We start from the raw sequence: 20910 nt of genomic DNA on the forward strand, positions 1-20910 counted from the left end.
ACGGGTAGAAAACTGCTATTTGCATTAGGTATGTAAAGTTCACTTGAAGGACCAATCATCTCATATAATATAACAAACCCAGCGCTCCTTCCTTTGCATGCTCTACAAAGGGAGAACTTGCTGTCAGCTATCAATTAAAAGCAAAGTCAACTGGAGGCAAATTTCATTCATGAGAAAAGAGGCAGCACAGTTAATCACTGGATTGAGGTCATTGCCACACATCACTTTGCTGGTGGTGTAGTTCATCCTGCTTTTGAGGGTGTTGTCTACCCAGAAAGTGCCCTACAGCTTTGATGCTTCACAGCTCTCATGCAACTGGTGACAAATGTTCTTGCAACACAGACAGAATCATAGAAACACAGAATCATAGAATTGTTTAGGCTGGAAAAGACCCTCAAGATTATCGAGTCCAACCATAAACCTAACGCTGCCAAGCCCACCACTAAACCATGTCCCTAAGCACCACAACCAAATGCCTTTTAAATACCCCCAGGGATGGCGACTCAACCACTTCCCTGGGCAGCCTGTGCCAGTGCTAGACAACTCTTTTGGTGAAGAAATTTTCCCTAATATCCAATCTAAACCTCCCCTGGCGCAGCTTGAGGCCGTTTACTCTCATCCCATCACTGGTGACTTGGGAGCAGAGACCAACCCCCCCCTCACTCCAGCCCCTCTCAGGCAGCTGCAGAGAGCGAGAAGGGCTCCCCTCAGCCCCCCCTTCTCCAGGCTAAACCCCCCCAGCCCCCTCAGCCGCCCCCCAGCACACTTGTGCTCCAGACCCTGCCCCAGCCCCGCTGCCCTTCTCTGGACACGCTCCAGCCCCTCAAGGCCCTTCTTGTCCCGAGGGGCCCAAACCTGAGCCCAGCATTCGAGGTGGGGCCTCCCCAGGGCCGAGCACAGGGGCCCCATCCCTGCCCGGCTCCTGCTGGCCACACCAGTGCTGACACAAGCCCGGGGGCTGGTGGCCTCCTTGGCCACCCGGGTACACTGCATCAATGTGCATCTAGACACTCTAGTTATTTTCTCCACAGGAAATTTTAAACATGAGCAAGGAAGAAGAAATTCGGCCTCCTTTATGCTACAGTCACTAATTCAGAGGTTCTTCTGTACATGTCTGTTCTGGGTGTGTGTCTTACGCTATGAAACTCACTTTAGATTTGAAAAAAATCCCAGATAATAAGAATACTAAAAAACCCTATAGAGTTATTAATGCAGGACCTCTGAACTTCTCAGTTGTGTTTAACGGTCTTTGTACTCAGCCTGTAAGGGTGTTCCTGTGAGGGGAGGAATCAGGGATTCATTTACATTCTGCTTTGAAAAAGACAGACGAAAAGTCACCAGACCCTCTAGGTACCCTTAACTGTCTCCTCTGGCCTGAAAGGAAACCTGTGTTTAAGGACTATGTAAGGAGAGCAGAAGGGTGCCTCCCCCTGCTTCCTACATGCCTCACATGATGACACCAACTCTTTCAGCAGTCCCTCCTCCTACTTGGTGGCCGTTCTTATCCTTTGGGCTAACAGCTGTATCAGCGCCGAGGATCTCTCAGCTCAGGATGCCGCTCAGAATTATTAATTGAAGCCTGCCAAAGGACTGCATTGTCTCTGATTTCATGTGGTATCAACTCACTCAGTGCAAATCTCGATGAACCAGAGAGATTTTAAGATTGCTTTGTGCTCTAGTTGGGGGAAGAATTTGGAATTGTTATCTACCAGTGTCTGTCCTGTTTGTGATAGCATTTTTGTCTCTTTTCTTTCTTTCTAAATCAACAGCTGCAGTTACAAACACCGCCTGTATAATAGCACTACTGCTGTGGAAACCTCATCCTAAGCAGCTTGCTGTGTTTTTCGCATTCTCTGCTCTTTGGGGCCTATCTGATGCCATTTGGCAGACACAAACTAATGGTAAGTCCTGGTGAAAATGAAATTAATTCTCTTGAGATATAAAACTCTGCATGTTTGCATTTATAAAACAACATGTGCATAAAAATGATAATGGGTTTAAGACAGCATCTAAAATATGTTAGCTCATTGGAAAGTAGAAGAAGTAAGAACAAGTTGGGAATGAGAAAGTAAAATACTCATTAAACAAATTTTTCCAAGATGAAGAGAGAAGAATACTGCAGAAGATGATAGCGGATATTCAGAATAAATATTCGGAAGGAGTATAAGTATTTCAAAGGAAATTGGAAAACTCAGAAGAATGATACATTTAGTCTGTCTTTTTCAATAAAGGAGAGCACTCTGGATAAAAAAAATCAACTCAAAGCTCAGCAACAAAAGAAGCAGCAAATTGGCTGTTAGGAGTTATTAGAAAAAAATGGAAGGAGAAAACCACAGAGAGCAACATTATGCAATCAAGTAAATCTATGCCATTCTGATTTGCTCCATTTAAAAATTGTAATCAAATGTGATAAGGCATAAGAAGGCAATAAAAAGGAGCAGAGTCACAGGAGATTTCCACTTGAAGGAAGACTAACGAACTAGAACACTTTAGCCTGGACAAGTGATAAGTATGGAAAGCACTGAGTAAGATCATTAATAGTATGGAGAAGGTGATTAGAAATTCACTGTTTCTCTTAATAATAGAATGAGTGGCACCAAATAAAGTTATCAGGCAGCAGGCTTTATAGAAATCAAAAGAAATGCTTTTTTCACACAATGCATAATCAAAGTATGGAATTCAATGCCAAAAATGTAAATGTTTTTAAGCTAGAATGACATCACTTCAGGAGAAAATGTTCTTGGGGGCCATTAAAGCCTGGTGGTCCAGAGGAAATGTCCAACTCATAAAGGCCCTATGTCTTCGATTCCCAGCATCAGGAGGGCACCGGGGGAGGAAGATCACTGTATACTTGCCTCATTTCTTACACTCTTAGCCTAGGAGTCTCTTACTGGAAGCATACTGTTGGACTTCTTATCTAATGCATTCTGGTTATTTTTATAATCTTTTATGTTCTTCTGCACTGTGATACAGTGCCATGATTACATACTGACAGTTCAGACAATGAGCTGATAGAATCATAGAATCACAGAATCATTAAGGTTGGAAAAGACCTCCAGGATCATCAAGTCCAACCATCAACCCAACACCCCCAGGCCTCCTAAACTATGCCCTGAAGGGCCACGTCTACATGTGTTTTGAACCCCCCCAGGGATGGTGACTCCCCCAACTCTCTGGGCAGCCTGTGCCAGGGCCTGACCACTCTTCCAGTGAAGAAATTTTCCCTAACATCCAATCTAAACCTCCCCTGATGCAGCTTGAGGCCATTTCCTCTCGTCGTGATACAAACCACCTTTTGTAAGGGATTATTTGAACTTATCCCTCAATCAAAACTAGAGGAAGATTTCTTATAGAGACTAAATACAGACTCTAAAGTGCCGAAGAGGGCAAGAAAGAGCTCTAGTCTGTGATGACTTTAAGTAAATTCTGCTAATCACTGTCAGTCACACTCTCTTAAAATCAATGCCATAGCCAGTGTCAGCAGGACAGTTACATGCTCTCCCATCTGCTCCCATATTTAGCCTATTCTTTCATGAATATTGTTCTCCTCTATCTCAAATGCATTTTTGGGAGATGCCACAGGAATATGCATGTGACAGAACTAGCTCATCTGGGCCTGTATCAGGTTATGTGTCTTGGCCACCCTCTCTCCGGTCCCTCTGGTTGCTTCAGTAGCTTAGATGATTTCACACACCAGGTAAATTATCACGTTCCTCCTAGAGAGCCAAAGGGAACACACCACAGTCCTCTGCCTGGCACTGACAGCAATCTCCTTTCCAGCACGTGTAGAGGCCCCCCTCTGCACACAAGGAAGTGACCAGCCAGACTTCCCTGCCCCTCCAGCAGCTCCAGCTCATATCCCTTAGAGGAATGCTAGTACATATGTCATGTGACAACCTCTCATCTTCTCTCATCCCAACCCACAGCTTTGTGCCTTTGGTAAGATTTTAAATCAGTGCTCTCATTATTCAGGTTCATGGAAGGACAACATCAGTGAGGATTTGCTCTCTCTGAAGTAAAGCTGTTCATTCATTTCCTCCTCCTTTAGCTACAGCCTTCCTGACAGTTCATCAGGCTCTTTCCCAACAACATTGACAGCCGTATTTTAGTCTCCCATCGGGATAAAGGACCTGCCCTTTATCCAGCTTCTCTCTTTTCCAGAAAGCCTTGCCCTCAGACACTTGGCTTCTTTCGAAATCACAGAAGGGTTGAGGTTGGAAGGGACCTCTGGAGGTCACCTAGTCCAACCCCCCTGCTCAAGCAGGGCCACCCAAAGCCAGTTTCTCAGGACCATGTCCAGTCAGCTTTTTAATATCTCCAGGGAGGGAGACTCCACACCCTCCCTGGGCAACCTGTGCCACTGTTCGGTCACCCTCACAGTAAAAAAAAGCATTTCCTGATGTTCAGAGGGAACCTTCCATGTTTCAGTTTGTGCCACTCTCCCCTCGTCCTGTCATCGGACACCACTGAAAAGACCCTGGCTCCATCCTTTTCAGGCATTTGTATATATTTGAGATGTCTCTTGAGAAAGACATCTCCACAGTAAGGTCCCTGTATGCCTGATGAAGAGGCACCTGGTGCCCTTGTTAGGAAAAGGGATAAGTACAGAGGACCCGAGTGTCACAGAAGGAGGCTGGGAAGTGGCTCAGTTCCCAACCCCTGGATGCGACATAGACGGTGGTCAAAGTTTTGTGCTTACTTGATGCTGAGTGAGCTCTGTAGTGCTGTAGCAAGACTGACCTCCATTACAGCAATGTAACAGGTCATATCTATTCCCAGATTCCTGCAGGAGGCTTGTGAAAATTCCACATTTGTGTCAGCTGGGAAAAAAAAAAGAAAGAATGTTCCTTAGGCTTGCACAGTGTCTTTTTTTGTTTGTACCTTCTATCAGCTGATCCATAGTTCCCAGTTACGAAATTATTCTGAGATTGCTTTGCCACATTGTCACACTGAATACATAGAATCATAGAATTGTTCAGGTTGGAAAAGGCCGTTAGTATCATCAAGTCCAACCATGAACCTAACACTGCCAAATCCACCACTAAACCATGTCCCTAAGCACCACAACCAAATGCCTTTTAAATACCCCCAGGGATGGCGACTCAACCACTTCCCTGGGCAGCCTGTGCCAGTGCTAGACAACTCTTTTGGTGAAGAAATTTTCCCTAATATCCAATCTAAACCTCCCCTGGCGCAGCTTGAGGCCATTTACTCTCAATCCCATCACTGGTGACTTGGGAGCAAAGACCAGCCCCCCCCTCACTCCAGCCCCTCTCAGGCAGCTGCAGAGAGCGAGAAGGGCTCCCCTCAGCCCCCTCTTCTCCAGGCTAAACCCCCCCAGCTCCCCCAGCCGCCCCCCAGCACACTTGTGCTCCAGACCCTGCCCCAGCCCCGCTGCCCTTCTCTGGACACGCTCCAGCCCCTCAAGGCCCTTCTTGTCCCGAGGGGCCCAAACCTGAGCCCAGCATTCGAGGTGGGGCCTCCCCAGGGCCGAGCACAGGGGCCCCATCCCTCCCTGGCTCCTGCTGGCCACACCAGTGCTGACACAAGCCCGGGGGCTGGTGGCCTCCTTGGCCACCTGGGCACTGCTGGCTCATGCCCAGCCGGCTGTCAGCCAGCACCCCCAGGGCCTTCTCCGCCGGGCACTTCCCAGCCCCTCTGCCCCAGGCCTGGGGCGCTGCCTGGGGTTGGTGTGACCCAAGGGCAGGACCTGGCACTTGGCCTTGTTAAACCTCACACAACTGGCCTCAGCCCATCGATGCAGCCTGTCCAGGTCCCTCTGCAGAGCCTTCCTGCCCTTGAGCAGATCAACACACCTGCCCAACTTGGTGTCACCTGCAAACTCACTTAGGGTGCACTCGATCCCCTCGTCCAGATCATTGATAAAGGTATTAAACAGAACTGGCCCCAACACCGAGCCCTGGGGAACGGCAGTTGTGACCGGCCGCCAGCTGGGTTTAACAACCTTCACCACAACTCTTTGGGCCCAGCCATCCAGCCAGTTTTTAACCCAACAAAGAGTACGCCTGTCCAAGCCATGAACAGCCAGTTTTTCCAGGAGAATGCTGTGGGAAATGGTGTCAAAAGTTTTACTAAAGTCTAGGTAGACAACGTCCATGGGCTTTCCCTTATCTACTAAGCAGGTCACCTTGTCATAGAAAGAGATCAGGTGATGACATAAAACCTTAACAGAGAGCTGCAGTGACATTACTCCATAATGCTGGATCCCAGGACAGAATCTTCAGCTTGACATGCCCTTTTAGGACTAAATCTCTCCCCTTCATCAGTTTTATACAGATATGTATCACATGAGAAATTCCCAGCTCCAAAGGCTATGAGGTGAGATAAGAACTGTAAAACAGCATTAGGGACCGAGGTCTGTGGTCCTTCCTTTGGCAAGCTCCCATAACTGCTGCTTGGGCCTCAGTAGATTAACCACTGAATAAATACAACGGCATTCTGCCGCATACTTAAGACATTTTATGGTACTCAAAGATGGCTTACTTTGGCCTACTGTGGATAGTTAATACTGGAGTTCCCCCTAGAGGACAAATAGGCTCACAGTAGATGAGTCACTTCAGCTTATAAAGATTTCCTAACTTGTTTGTGTATGTGTGTGGACACTCTCATTTATTTCCAGTGCAAGCTGCTTAATTTCAGTGCGTGTAATGCCCTCTCCTATCTAACCAGATGCTATTATTATGCCCTGGCAATAGCTGCACTTGGGGCATAACAGTTGTGTAGCACAGAGCTATCAGGTAGACTACAGTAAAATAAAGTTCTTTCAAAGCTGACGTGTGTCTATAGGAAGGATACGAATCAGTCTGGAAAGCTTATAAACCTGGACTGAAATGATTTCCAGCAGTCCTGTTACATACCCATACCTACTGGTACCGGGGAAGGAGCGGGAAAAGGGGCAGTGGCAAACAGGGAGGATAATTTCCATGAAGTGAGCGGCAAGAATGCAGAGCTAGCAGCCTCTCCGCTCAGCCAGCATGGCAGGTACTGCTAAACCTTCTGCCAGGCAAGTTGCACCACCTTGCACTCGACGGTGTTTGTTGTAAGGACAAATGTTTAGGTTTGAGGCAAAAACACCACTCTGCTCCTATGTAACTGCTAACTAATACCATATGTGCATTCCAGAAATGACAACTTTCCTGCCAAGTCAGCCCTTCCTATAGCTGAACCTTAGACTAGATCCCCCCTTAATTCTCCCATTGTTTTGATCAAAAAAGAAGGCTTCAAAATAGCACGAGAAAACAGGTACCAGCTGAAAGCCAGAATATTTACATATCAAAAACCTTCCTATATTAAACTCTCCTCACTAATCCCTTTTCAGAAGATAACACAGGGCATATCAGCAAGGTTATATGAACAACTTGTACTTGTTCATTTATTAGGCAAAACTATGAAGGATTATCAAATAATTCACACTACACTACACTCACGCAGTTTAATGAACTAAGTACATCTTGTGATGCACTTATCAACGTTTTCCACCATGCCCAAACTGATTCATTCAGTAAACGTCCTCTTACAGTCGTCAGGAAGGAGTAAATTTTTACATGCAGATGATGTCTCCCCCTTCTTAATAAAACTGAAGGGTTAGTTGAGCCTACCCAGACTTCTAGAGAACTTTGTGCTCCTCTGTGCCTTTTGGCTGAATGTGCGTATTTCAAAGAGATGTGTTGTTAGATAGAGAAGTGGATGAGAAGAGTCAAGGATCATGAAATTCCTCCCCTTCCCTCCCTGCACACCACAGCTGAGTGAGTGGACATGCCGCTTCTTTATCACCACTGGTCCTAGCTCAGCACCCAGAGGAAAGCAAGCTCTCTCCCCTTCCCTGTGTACCCAACCAGTCAGACCTAGAGGCTGGGAAACCCTCCCTAACTCCTGGGTGTGGGTGTGCAGCTGACTAAACTCAGAGGGAGCTTCCCAGTGGACACGACTGCATTAGGATGATCAGTTTAATTAAGTCTCCATGTCAAGCAAGTTCTCCAGTGGCTGCCCAGAGGTTCTGTATGCATCCAGGATACTCTTTCTGATAACCCATCCAGGAACTGAGAATTTGAAAACCAAGTTATCTCAGAGAGGGAAATCTCTTTTGCATATTAAATCTGAGCCCAGTTGTAGTGCTCTCCTCCACCTTCTGATTTAAGTGTTTTGGGTCAGTTTGTTTCTCTTAACTTGGCAAGTATGAATAGCACACATTCCTACCGCTGGCAACACTGTGCAAGCCCCACCTGGGGGTTCCCTAAGGCCACGTTCTTGTGAAAACAAGGGAAATGCATTTTACGTGACAAGTCTCTGCATGTTCTTAGGTGGGTGAAAGAAATGGTTTGAAGACCAGGTAGCCAGTGCATGTAGGGTCCATGCAGGTTCCCCACAAGAGTGGTGAAGGATGGCAGCAGGGAGGTCCTTATGATTCTGTTGTGGTTTACCCAGCCAGCAACCAAACCCCACACAGCTGCTCACTCACTTTCCTCCCTGGTGGGATGGGGGAGAGGATCAGAAGAGTAAAAGGGAGAAAACTCATGGGTTGAGATTAAGACAGTTCAATAGGTAAAGCAAAAGCTGTGCTCACAAGCGAAGCAAGCCAAGGAATTCATTCCCTCCTTCCCACAGGCAGGCGGGGCTCAGCCACCCCCAGGAGAGCAGGGCTCCATCACGGGTCATGGTGACTTGGGAAGGGAAACGTCACCATTCGAAATGCTCCCCCCTTTCCCTCTTTTTCCCCCAGCTCTATGTGCTGAGCACGACGCCATGTGGTGTGGGACATCCCTGGGGTCAGTTGGGGTCACTGTCCCGGCCGTGTCCCCCCCAGCCCCTTGTGCCCCCCCAGCCCCTCGCTGGTGGGGTGGGCTGAGGGGCAGGAAAGGCCTTGGCTCTGTGCAAGCCCTGCTCAGCAGGAACGAAAACATCCCTGGGTTATCAACACTGCTTCCAGCACAAATCCAAACCGTAGCCCCGTACTGGCTGTGATGAAGAAAATTAACTCTATCCCAGCCAAGACAAGCACAGGTTCTTTGATCCTTTCTACCCCACACTGAAAGAGAAATTTGGCTCTTAAGGACCATGTCCGTAGACAAAACTGCCTGTTCTTTGAAAGCCTGTAAGGACTTGGTATAGCCTTATCAATAGTTATACGTGGAGACTCTACAGTGTCAAGGGCCATTCCTGGCCATGTCCTCTTCTTCCTTACTTGTCAGTGTGAGAACCTTGCCTTTTGTGGCTGATAATTTGAAAAATAAACTTCCTGCCACCTCAGTTCAATAGAACCCATCCTTCCTTCCTTCCTCTTTTTTTTTTTTCTCTTTTTCTCTGATATCCTCTATTTTGTCATTTTTGCTCTGTTATTTCACTTATAACAGTCCATGGGAGTGCAAAAATATTTTAGGACGAAGCCTGTATTTTCCTTTCTCTGACACTTATGAAGGAGGGTCTCTCTTCCCCATCGTGGTCTATTTATTCCCTTTGCAGAAAATACATGGTTTCAGACTTAATCTTCACAAGCCGTGTCTCTCCTTCCTTCTAGGACTCTATGGCATTTTATTTGAGAAACACAAGGAGGCTGCCTTTGCCAATTACCGTCTCTGGGAATCGTTAGGATTTGTCATTGCCTTTGGTTATAGCACCAAATTGCAAGTCTACATCAAACTGTACATTTTATTGTCTGTGCTTGCATTGTCTATGGTGACATATGGAGTGGTTGAATACCTCGAAGCTAAGAGCTCCTCTGGGGCCCCAACTGCTACAAAGCAGGAAAATGTAGAAGCAAAGGACAATGTAGAAACTCTCATCCAGGAAACACACATGTAATCCAACAGGGCCATGGTGATGGAGGCAAAGCAAACTGGCTGGCTCCTACATGTATGTCTCCAAGGGTGTTCCAACATGTGCCATCTCCAGAAAGGGGGTAACAGAACAGATTTCAAGGCTAGTATAATGCAAATGTCTTAGGAGTAAAAATATCTCTTGACATCTGCGCTTTATAAGTGAAGATTATCTGACTGCACCCTTTCATACGGATGATGAACTGTTTCATCTTTTTTTAATTAATAAGGTCTTAATAAATGTAAACAAGATTTTTAAAGTGTTCCTATTTTCGTATCTGTGGATCAGACTGAGTAACACAGCTTTACAATCAAACCTGAAACGCCTACATGCAACATCAGGAGATGACAGCAACTGGGGTTGCTCAACTAACTGCAGACAACATGCATCATTACATGGAACCACTATTTATAAGGAATTATATTGTTCTCATCCTGCATTGTTTAACAGTTACTGTAAATAATATAAAGTTATAAACTGGCTATACCTACAGTTCGTACCTGAACGCCACACAATTTGCTAACTGCTGAGTCCGCCGACCCATCTCAGGCCAGCAGGCAACTGTGTTTCCGCCCATGCCATCTCTCTGTCCCAGCACTGTTTCCCTTCTGGTTTTCCTGTTTCCAGCTTTTCCCTTACCACTTAGAGCAGCTTTCTCCTAAAACAGATGTCTTCTGCATGACCAAATCCTTCTAGTCATGATGAACTTTCCCCCCTTTCCCATCCACAGACAGAGCTGTTTTCAAGATAAGCAGCCAGGGCATGTTACTTGGGGAACCCACCCACACAGAGGATGCAGGTAACAGTGCAAGTTACAGAGTGAGACGGAGAAAAGGAGGCATCCCAGGAAACAGCTCCTCACTCCACAGATTCCAGCTGAACGTGTGAGCAGCTACCAAGGAGCAAGAAAAAGGTGCTCTGACCTTGGAGAGAACCTCAGTGTCACTGTCACAGAGTCAGCATGGGAGACAGGACATTGTGGCCTGTGGTTTGGGGAGCTTTTTCCCAGTCTTGGTTTTTGTCACAGAACTTTACTGTAGTATTTTACCCAATTGTAAAATAAGGGGAAAAACAACTCTTTCATCCCACAGGTGCCATGAGGAAAACCACCCTTACCTTGGTAATGAAAGCCCCAGCTACACATGGTGATGCGGTGAACATGAGGATACAGGTGCCCATCTGCCTTGAAGATGATCTAAACAGAAATTGCCATTTAGGATATCATTATGCACGGACAGTACGCAGTCATAAAATTCATGTGGCTTTGTTCACTATATAGGCAATAGGGATTTTGCTGCATAGTGAATCAAAAAAACTTCAGGCAGAAGTTCAGCTAGGGACACCTCTTCACTGAAATGCAAGAAACATAATGATGTTTGAGGTTGCTGCGGTGTGAGGCCTCTGCCCTTTCACGGCCGAGGAAGCCTCTACAAGCCGTGCTTCAGTCTAGCAGGCAGCGAGCGGCACAGGTCTGTCTGCGCTGAGGCCTCAACCAGCAGCAGGGTGCAGGTGGACTCACCCTTCCTCACCCCATGTTTCACTACCACACAGGCTCTCATCTCACCCACAGCAACAATAGCGTTCATCCTGCAACGAAACAATAGCTTTTACCGGTCTGACTCTGTGAGGTTGAGAGCAGCTGTAGCCATCTCAGTGGACACTAGCTTTGGGGTTCGAAGTTGCAGATGGATGAATCCCTCCCCAGTCACATGCCTGAAACCTTCAAGAGCTCTAAGCCTGGCAATGGCCTCCTAATGCTCATCTACTGAATGCCCTGTGTTCCCTGGCATCCTCGGTCCCCAAGTGTGTTCCCTAGAGGGGTAGAAGGAGAGCCAGGCCTCTGTGAAAGAGAACCATGGGACAGCACAGGTAATGAGGGCACCAACAGAGCGGCCGCCTATGCCAGACGGGAGGAGAGGCCCTGAGAAAGGGCGGCGGAGCCATTTCCCTCAGAGGCTTCAGGGACCACCGCTGGGTCACACACTGAGCTCTGTTGAGGACGTAGGTGCCAGGGAGCCCATGGATTATAGTATTCACCTCCAACATAAGCCAGTGAGGTTCTGGTAATTACTACTGACACATTAAGTTATTGCTTTCATGAGGAACATAATGTCATGGTGTCTTACCGCATGAGCCAAAGGTCCGAGCAGCTGGCGGGTCTCAGCTGCACGCACACGAGGCAGGAGACACGCAGGGGCCCAGCGAGCACCTGCAGCTCGCAGGGCACCCGCGCCTCGGCCTGTGCGTGGCCCTGTGGCGCAGGCTCCCCCCGTGGGGCCTGCGGGGATAGCGGCCCACCGCGCGCAGGTGGCGGGGCAAAGCGGCTGTGCCCCGGCTCTCGGCGGCAGGAAAGCACGGGCAGGCCGGCGCGGCCGGCCCGGGCCGCAGGGAGCGCCGGGGCCCGCCCCCGCCCTTCCCCATCGCCAAGCAACGGCCCGCGGCCGCCGGCCGCCGCTTCCCTCGGCCCCGCCGGGGGGGCCCCGCCGCCGCTCCCGGCCCACCGCCGGGCGGAGAAGGCGGTCCGGGCGGAGAGCAGGGGAGGCCCGCGGCGGCGGGCCCAGGTCGGGCGTGCGGCCGGGAGCGCTCAGCCAGGCCCCCCCTACCCCAGCGTAAGCGGCGACCGCGGCTTTAAGTACTAAGGGTTTCGCTAACAGGAGCGCGGCGCGCAGCGGTTCGGCCCCTCTCCCGGGCCTTCAGGGGCCTTTGGTGCCGCTGCAGGAGTTGCGGGAGGAAGCTGCGGAGCCTGGGACTGACGGGGTCAGCCCGGATGGTGTCCCAGACAGAAACCGCCACCTCAAAAAATAATTAAAATGGTTATTTCTGAAATTAAATCCCAAGGCAGGCAGCTTCCAGACCCATGTTATGATCTGTCACCCATTAAAGACTCAATAGGAAAGCCCGCCAGTCTGCTGAGTTTAACTACACAGGGGCATTCCGCATTAACTCGGCAAACAACCGCCTTTAGTACCTAACCATTGAGGATTGTATTTCCTCCCATAGGTGTAGAACCGAGCAACTGGAAGGCATGAACTGGAAGCAGCCGTGGCTGGCACGAACTCCGAGCTCACGCGAGCGCTCCCCGGGGGTCTCCTTCGCCAGCGCCAGCGCGGGATCTGCTGCATCGGCAACTGCGCGGCCCCGGAGCCGCGAGGACACAGGCGACGGCATCCTGCTCTCCTCGGGGGGAAGGTCTGCGCTTCGGGTGCCGGCTGGCAGCAGCGGTAGGTAGGTGTTGTACCTGAGGGTGCTCAGAGACAGCCATAGCATTTTTCTGCATTGTGGAAGAACGTCTGCAAACGTGCGAGTGGGTTCCCAAGTTACTAAGGAATGGGCTGAACACAGAGCCCTCTGGGAGTGCGGGCTAATGAAGAGATGGGCACACCCTTATACAGAGTAAAGTGAGTGAAATTTTTGTTCATTCATTTAGACCAATGCCTTTTCCTAGAGTTACTGTTTCATAATGGCCCTTCAAGACCTTCTGCTTATGTGATACGACTTCCTTAAAAGCAGGTGGGTGTACTTTGTTAGTTAAAAGGTTTTGTTTTCTTTACACTCAGTTACCAGGGAATTTGAAGCCGACATTCATTACATCAAGGCTTGGTGAGCCAGTTTCCTGTAAACTACTTCCTGAACATCTGAGGAGTGAAAGATGTTCCATTAATACAAGCTGAAAACAAACGACCAAAGAAGGCTTCATTGTTCAGGCATTACTAACAGCTTAATTTATGATTACCTAGCAGAGACCGTGATGACACAGTTTACCACACACTCGAATCATGTACAGCAGTGCCTTTCATGGAAACGCTGCTAGCAGCAATGTTGAGCAGTGCCGAAAAGAAAGCTGACTGCAGTCTGTAAGTTGACTCATCCAAATGTTTAGCATGGCTACTTTCAATTACATCATTTTTTTCTTCATTAATCTTTGCCCAAGGATTTTAACCAGCTACTATAAAACTTTTTTAGTTTTCTATATTTTTTTTTCATTTTGTCATGTGACATAGTGCTCTTTAACAAGCAGACAGGAAAGAGAACTCCCAGGAAAGAAGGTTGAAGCAAAGGTAACAAATATTTCTTGGGAGCACTGCGCTGGGTTTGTGTGCAAGCTCAGCAGCAAGCCCCCAGCTTCCTGGGGTCTGAAAAGAAGCACTGACTGCAAGAGACACACTTACCCCTTCATGGTATTTTATGTAAGTCCTATTACATCATGACCGCACTTCAGTACCTACTTATCATGTTTCTCTCCTGCTGCCTATAAAGGCTCACCCAAGGAGAGCTCTCACTAAGGAGAATTCAGCTGCAGTCTGTACAGGGAGGGAATCTGATCTCAAAGGGATTCAGAGAAATGATCCCAGTGCGGTTTAGATCTTACCCCCTTCCAACACTAGCTTAAACCTGAGATGGAAGGGTACTGCAGGTCTGACTGTAAAACATCACTGTATGTATTAATATACATATTATTGGAATATAGAATTACATATTACTTTGGAATATAAAAAGTCATCATATACAGAAATTAAAATTTTGGCCACAGTCTCAGCCCATTAATGAGGCCTAAGGTCCGCTTCCAATAGGAGCCTCATTCCTCACATCCTAGACCAAAGTTTGCTTCAGAACCCTTCATTTTTAGGCAATGATTCCCTCACTACAAGATATAAGATGATCCAGGGCTACTTTTAACCTACACATTACAGTCCCATGGTATAGTAGCCACATACTTCTAACCACTACCTGCTTCCCAGCCTCACTGAAATACCTCCTGGACCCTTCTCTGAAACCCTTCTCCCATCTCGTCCCCGTTGAGACTCTCCTGGCTTTGCTCTCTGCATTGTTACAGACTCCACAAGGCTGCTTGTAGGAGGGCTCTGTGACTGCTTTGTGGTTACCCCTCAGAGCCTGCCAGCAGCAGCAGAATGCACTGGACAGCCAAGACTGTACATTATATGAGAGTCACCAAATGTCAGAGGGGAGAGAAAATGTGTTTTTTCTTCCTGCAAGAACTTTTTGAATTAGTTTTCACATTCAAATAAAATGAGAATCTTAAACCGGTTTGTGACCGGCAGCACTTTTGAATTACATTAATTTACGTTTTGATAATGGGAAAGCATTTCATTTCACATTTGGGCTTTTAGTTTTAAAACTAAATTAGCATTTTAAAAAAAAAGTCTTTCTGAACGATTATCTTTTAAAAGGTGAAAACAAGATATTCTGACAATTTCAAAACAAGAAAATTCAAATGTAATAAAAAAGGTGGCAAAAGATTGCTTTTGTTCTCTGGTAAAAAGCTTTCCATCTCAACAAATTATAATTTTTCCACAGAGAAAGCACCCCTGGCCAACTCAGCTGCACATTGCATTGAGTGCTTCCAGGTGTGACATGTCCCATTGGTTTCCGTAGTTGTTCGGAAGGCAGAGGCTACTCATTCTGGAGTCTAAAACTCAACCTGAAAAGAGCAAGGATTTCATTCTGGTAATAGGATGTGAAGGCGCCTTGTCTAGCGTCTGTCCCACCCACTTTGTATTTCTTTTGCTTGCCTCTTTCTGAGGGGAGGTAGAGGTCTCTATGTTAATGCTGTGTCAGAATGGTCCAAAGCACAAACGCTCTTCTTTTGTCCGAGACACTCTGTTCCCAACACTGGGTCTAATCCTGAGAGCACAGCAGCTCCGTAGGGTTTCAGGAAATTAAAACTGAGAGAAGCAGCAACTCTCAAATCTACAGGTTCATAGCACTTCTCGTCCCCTGTGCCACCAGCCAGTAGGACAGGTGTTTTAGTTTGAGTCTTGTATATTTTGAACTAGCCGGGGAGGGAAGAGCACACTTAGTGAACTGTTTATATGAGAATTGCTATGCATTAAATAACTCAGAATGTGTTTCTTACCCATAAAAGTAGACGGGGACCATCATCTACTTCCGCTGTAGATAATGGGAAATGGTATTTCATTCAGAATCTACATACACTTCTATGGAACATTATTTTCTTGAGGGGAAAGCAGTGAGAGAAGAATGTGCTCTGCTTTTCAGGAACTGGGGAGGAGCTCGTGGGAGGAGTAGCAGAAGATTATCAGTGAATTAAATCAGCTTATGCCAAAGGAGGAAAAGAGCACTGGAATCAATGTGCATTTTCCTACTGTCTACCATCAGTTTTGCATCAGACTTTATAGAGTCTTAACCAAGAGGGTTTGCTCAGAGCAGGGTAACGCGATACGTTAGCAGAATGTCTCAGCAGTGCAGCAGTGCACAGCAAGTGTTACCGGGCAAAGTACAGCCCCTAGGCTGAAGGGAATGTCAAAAAGCAAAAAGAAAATTTTAAATACCCAAGAATTACAAAAGCTTTGAGACAACTAGCGCTGTAGTCAGCTACCTCAAAGAAAAAGCAAACGAAGTGTGGGGACATAACTTTGCAGCAGTCACTGCTTTGTGCCGCCTTCACAACTACCTGGAATTGATGCCCTTTTACAGATCTTTCAGCTTAAGCATAGCCTTCAGCTTCACAGTCATGGGCCATAGAAACACACAGGGGCGTCATGCTTTGCGAATACTTTGAGCGTGGCAGGCATTAAGAATACAGTGAGGGTGATGACAGCTAGCACAATCTGCAGCATTAATTTCATTGTTTCCTTCCTGGCAATTCTGTTTTTTTTCAGTTAGTAAGACGGAAATGATGGCAGATGACTACGATACAAGAGATATCTTGAGGCCTTTAGTGTTCCGTCTCCATGAGAACGTCCCTGCAATAGTCCGTGAGGTTTTACTGGAACGCGGCTGGACTGAATTTGACAAAAAGGAGCAAGATGATGCAGACTGGAACCTGTACTGGCGGAACTCACCTTTCCGTATGACAGACCACCACAGCATTAAACCATGGCAGAGGCTCAACCACTACCCAGAAGCTGTCCGTATCACCAGAAAAGACTATTTGGCAAGGCATCTGAAACGTATGAAAGGGGCGTATGGATCAGCTCTGTATGAATTCAGTCCAGTGGCATACATCATGCCCAATGACTACGTCAAATTTGTAGCAGAATATAGCAAGGAGAGACAGTCAGTAGGCAGAAGACACAGCTACTGGATTTGCAAGCCTGTGGATCTTTCCCGTGGAAGGGGCATACTCATTTTTCAAGACATAAAAGACTTAGTATACGACTGTACAGTCATTGTGCAGAGGTACATTAGCAACCCCTTGCTCATTTCGGGGTATAAACAGGATCTGCGCCTCTATGTGTGTGTCACCAGTTTTTCCCCCCTCACCATTTACACTTATGAAGAAGGACTGGTGAGGTTTGCCACTGAAAAGTTTGACCTTGGTTCTCTGGACAACATCTATGCCCACCTAACAAACACCAGCATCAACAAATATGGAGCTTCATATGACAAATACAAAGAAGGGATTGGCTGTGGCTGCAAATGGACATTCAGCAAATTTCGTTCTTACCTTCGAATCTTTGGGGTTGATGACGTGCTCCTCTGGCAGAAGATCAATAACATAGTGATTCTCACCCTGCTTGCGGTAACCCCCTTGCCAGTGGCTTCCAATTGCTTTGAGCTCTTTGGCTTTGACATCCTGATTGATGACAAACTCAAGCCATGGCTTTTAGAAGTCAACTGCAATCCAGCCTTGTGTGTAGACTGTTCCATTGATGACACCGTGAAAAGAAAACTTCTTCACGATATTGTTGAACTGCTGAACTACAAACAGGTTGACACCTTCAGGCGAAACCAAGTGCCCGGGACGAAGGCTGGCAGAAGGCGGGTTCCCTGGGGCACAGCTGGCGAGAGTGCCACCGGGGAGGCTCCTGGCTTACTCACTTGCCGAAAAGCGGCTAACTGTGCGTCTGCTTCTTCTGTACGACCTGCCCTGCAGGCTGCAAAAGGATCAATTTGTAGAGTGGCTACCCTGGCCGAGAAATCTGCCAGGGCATATCCGAGAAAAACACTGACTTCCCAGCTGCGGGAAAGGATGAACATGCCAAAAATACCCTCCCAAGTAAAAGCTGAAGCTAAAAATAAACAAATCCCAGGAGCTGGCCGTTCTCCACACAAGTCTGCCCAACTCAGCCACTGGTTACCTACACCTGACTTCTGCACCTACGAGTTAACCACGCGCCCCTATTTCCTCTCCGACAAAGACCAGAGGCCTATCCCCCGGGTAGGAGATTTTGTCCTTATTTTTCCTTTCAATGAAGCTGCACTTCAGGCTTCCAGGGATGGGACAGACGTAAAAAGCATCATAAAGGAAATGAACAAATTAGGGAGCAAACAGTTACTGTCAAAACAGCAGAACGCAAAGAAAAGGGGAGGCTATTTAACTTCTGTGTAACTTCATGGTGTTAGGTTATACAGACATATCATAAATGACAACTTTAGGTTGAAGGAGGTAGATGTACACTGAAATTGTATTAGAAAGAGAGATCTCTCAAACAATACACAATCTAAAAATTGTAGTTTGGCAATTTCCATGAGAGATTTTTTTTTACAATTAAAGTACTGACTAATCTTTTAAGTAATTTTTGCAATATTAAAGTAATCCCAGAATAAAAATGGAGAATTGCATTTCTCAAAACTTCCTCAGAAATTACAGTCTTTGTTTTATTATTTTTCTCAGCGATCTTTGCTTCTTTTCCTAAGGGGGCTTTATGACTTGGAAAGCTGGTCACTTTGCACGGGGGAGCGTTCAACATGCACTCGGTTTACAAAGGTGCAGGTAACGTGAATGACACAAAACTACCATGTTTCTGAAGAACCCAGTGAGCTTCCCAACACTCATTTCCAGAAGTTAATTTTGCATTGTATGAAACAACAGTATGGGATAACTTCCGTTTTATGACCAGAAGGATTCTGTAGAAATTCTTATGGAAAGTAGTTTTTAAAAAATCTGCAATTTAAAAAAAAAAAAATCTGCTCCAGTGTTTTGTTTCGGATAAACTCTTAATAAAGAAATAGCGGTGCTTCCCAAGGTAACAGAGGGCAGAAAATAAACTGCAGATATCACGTTCAGAAGACTGGTCCCTCACGCAGCCTCGGCATTAGCCACCTGGTGGGTACAGCGCTTAGGCGGCTTGCTTTGGCTTGCAGTAAAACTTTGGTGATCAGCTGCGCATGGAAAAATATGCACATTGAACTGAAGCATTTGAGATGATGGTCAAAATCATCTTCCCTCGTATATCTTTGTTGGAAGCTGTTTGAGTAGAAGTAACTCCAGTCAGAAATCACAGCATATTCTAAATAGGAATCAAAATTGAGGCCAAGTACTGGCTGTAACATGCTTCCGCTAATGCCAGAAAACCCATGGAAAGATGAGAAGTGGGATTCCCCAACTGTGTTCCATTTCCCTGAAGGATTCATAAAATTTTGTTCGCTATAAGCCCGCTAGGACAAAAAACACAATAAAGTCGATATCTGTATTGCTACAGTTTAAATACCTATGCAGTCACACTTAAATTGGATTATTTCTGTTCCTACAGTGATGAACTGTAGCTGGTAGAGCCGTTACTGCTTCTGGTTAGCTAATGGAAGGGGAAGGTAGAGGAGACAGGGTGTGAGAATCAGCCTGAGAAAGCTAATGTGGCATGTGTCGTACGTGGGCTGTGAAGGACTCCCAGGTATCACGTACCTGACAGAGCTTGCCATTCACATAGGTGATTTTCTGTTTCCTCCTTTTCAAACCAAATCTGTGGCCCTTTTTTCAATAACCCCTTTGCTATTACACTATAAAATACCACCTGATAAACATGTCTTGGTAGAAACAGTGGCCACACACTGGTAGACAAAAGCACTGTGCAATCCTCAGTAGCCTCGCCCGTTAATTTCGACGGTGGAAGTTTTGCCGTCGATTTGCCAGGAAGCAGAAACAGGCCCATGCTTAGGTAGCATTACAGCCTCCCTGGACGCAGGAGCTGGCAAGGTGAATGCGCACACCAGCAGGGTGTTTGCACACGCACAGTTAAGGCTGTCTTGCACGTATCCCCCCGTGTGTGTTACCCCTGCGCAGCTTCGCAGGCCTAATTATTCCAGAATCGGAATGCTTCCTGCAAGCACAGTAGAGGGTGCTTAATGGAGCGAGGAGCAAGCAGCATACAAACAAAATCGTTCCTTATTTAATTTACAACTAGAAGGGATTATATGCGCAGGTTATTGAATGGCAAACGGTGATTTAAGGCTGCAAGCTGCAGACAAAGCCTGTTTTCTGGATTACGACAGAAACAAAGAGAATGTCAGCATATTAACTGGAGAACAGGGACCTTTTGTTAAAAGGAATGCCTGGGAATAAAAACAGTGGTCGTTTACAAAACATTAGTATCACATCCAGTTTCCCAGCCAAACTGAAAACATTAATCACATTCTTTTTTTGTGCTGCTTAATTAAGGAAAAAAAACAACCATAGATTTGTTTTAGCATAAGGCAACACTGAACTGAAATTCTTCGTGAAACATGTGGGAAAGAGTGGCCTCTTGGATTTCTTTTAATTAGAATTTCATTTACAAAGCACATAAAATATATTAAATATTTCAGTAGTGAAAATCACAGGTTTATAAACTGTTCTTCGTTATACAGGAGTAAAGGAAGGACAACGCAGTTTTATTATCACACCGGCTAGTATCAAACTGTGTGGATCTTCCAGGCATCATAATTAAATTCATAAACTGCAGCATGTGTATGATCAACACTAGGAATGCTTCTGGGAGGGACATTTTTCACAGTGAGGACAGTCACCACTGGAATAATCTCCCCAGGGAAGGGGTTGGCTCGGCCACGTTGGGCACCTTCAAGAGTCGGCTGGACAGGGTGCTGGGCCGTCTTGTCTAGACTGGGCTCTTCCCAGAAAGGTTGGGCTAGATGATCCCTGAGGTCCCTTCCAGCCTGGGATTCTGGGATTCTGGGATTCTGGGATTCTTGATCTATCCAATCTACTTCTTCCAAAGATGCTCTGGAATTTGAATGGTGATTTGTTGACAGTCTGGCCCACTAGAAACTGAAGAGAGGAAAGAGCAATTCCATAATCTTGCAATTATTTTGTACTTAGGTGTGAGAAAATGCTAAAGCAGCCTGCTATGAAAGTGTGTTTGTTGCTATGGGAATTTG

The 20910-nt window shown here is 46.6% G+C and overlaps 2 protein-coding genes and 1 long non-coding RNA gene across 7 annotated transcripts in view; 2 read left to right on the forward strand and 1 right to left on the reverse strand.

The window, feature by feature from the left end:
- UNC93A (unc-93 homolog A) overlaps window positions 1–10271 on the forward strand; it is a 22620-nt gene extending 12349 nt beyond the window's left edge. The window contains exons 8-10 of the mRNA XM_075089631.1: window positions 1–28; window positions 1770–1901; window positions 9536–10271. Coding sequence (XP_074945732.1) covers window positions 1–28; window positions 1770–1901; window positions 9536–9819 — 444 coding nt within the window. The 3' untranslated portion in view covers window positions 9820–10271. The remainder of the gene's footprint in view (window positions 29–1769; window positions 1902–9535) is intronic.
- The window catches only part of LOC142055550 (uncharacterized), a 98898-nt gene extending 86745 nt beyond the window's left edge, over window positions 1–12153 (reverse strand). Inside the window, exons 1-3 of the long non-coding RNA XR_012659978.1 lie at window positions 11961–12153; window positions 10951–11029; window positions 4700–4820 (exon numbers count right to left, since the gene is read on the reverse strand). This is a non-coding gene — a long non-coding RNA (uncharacterized LOC142055550). The remainder of the gene's footprint in view (window positions 1–4699; window positions 4821–10950; window positions 11030–11960) is intronic.
- TTLL2 (tubulin tyrosine ligase like 2) lies at window positions 11804–18403 on the forward strand. 5 transcript variants are annotated; one of them, XM_075089627.1, is made up of 3 exons: window positions 11804–11886; window positions 12835–13055; window positions 16476–18403. In XM_075089627.1, the coding sequence occupies exons 2-3, from the start codon at window positions 12860–12862 to the stop codon at window positions 18146–18148; spliced, it is 1869 nt and encodes a 622-aa protein (XP_074945728.1). In that variant the 5' UTR covers window positions 11804–11886; window positions 12835–12859; the 3' UTR covers window positions 18149–18403. The 5 variants fall into 5 exon arrangements, with proteins under 5 accessions (XP_074945728.1, XP_074945727.1, XP_074945729.1 ...); XM_075089626.1 differs by lacking the exon at window positions 11804–11886 and adding an exon at window positions 12287–12443; XM_075089628.1 differs by lacking the exon at window positions 11804–11886 and adding an exon at window positions 12288–12443 and having other exon boundaries at window positions 12835–13059.
- The last annotated feature ends 2507 nt before the right edge of the window (window positions 18404–20910 follow it).

This window comes from Phalacrocorax aristotelis, chromosome 3 (assembly GCF_949628215.1).
Source record: "Phalacrocorax aristotelis chromosome 3, bGulAri2.1, whole genome shotgun sequence".
NCBI classification, from domain to species: domain Eukaryota; kingdom Metazoa; phylum Chordata; class Aves; order Suliformes; family Phalacrocoracidae; genus Phalacrocorax; species Phalacrocorax aristotelis.

Coding starts and splice junctions, on each gene's coding strand:
- TTLL2 (XM_075089627.1), top strand. CDS start 12,860: ATGAACTGGAAGCAGCCGTGGCTGGCACGAACTCCGAGCTCACGCGAG. Junction 13,056..16,475: donor GGTGCCGGCTGGCAGCAGCG/GTAGGTAGGTGT, acceptor GTTTTTTTTCAG/TTAGTAAGACGGAAATGATG.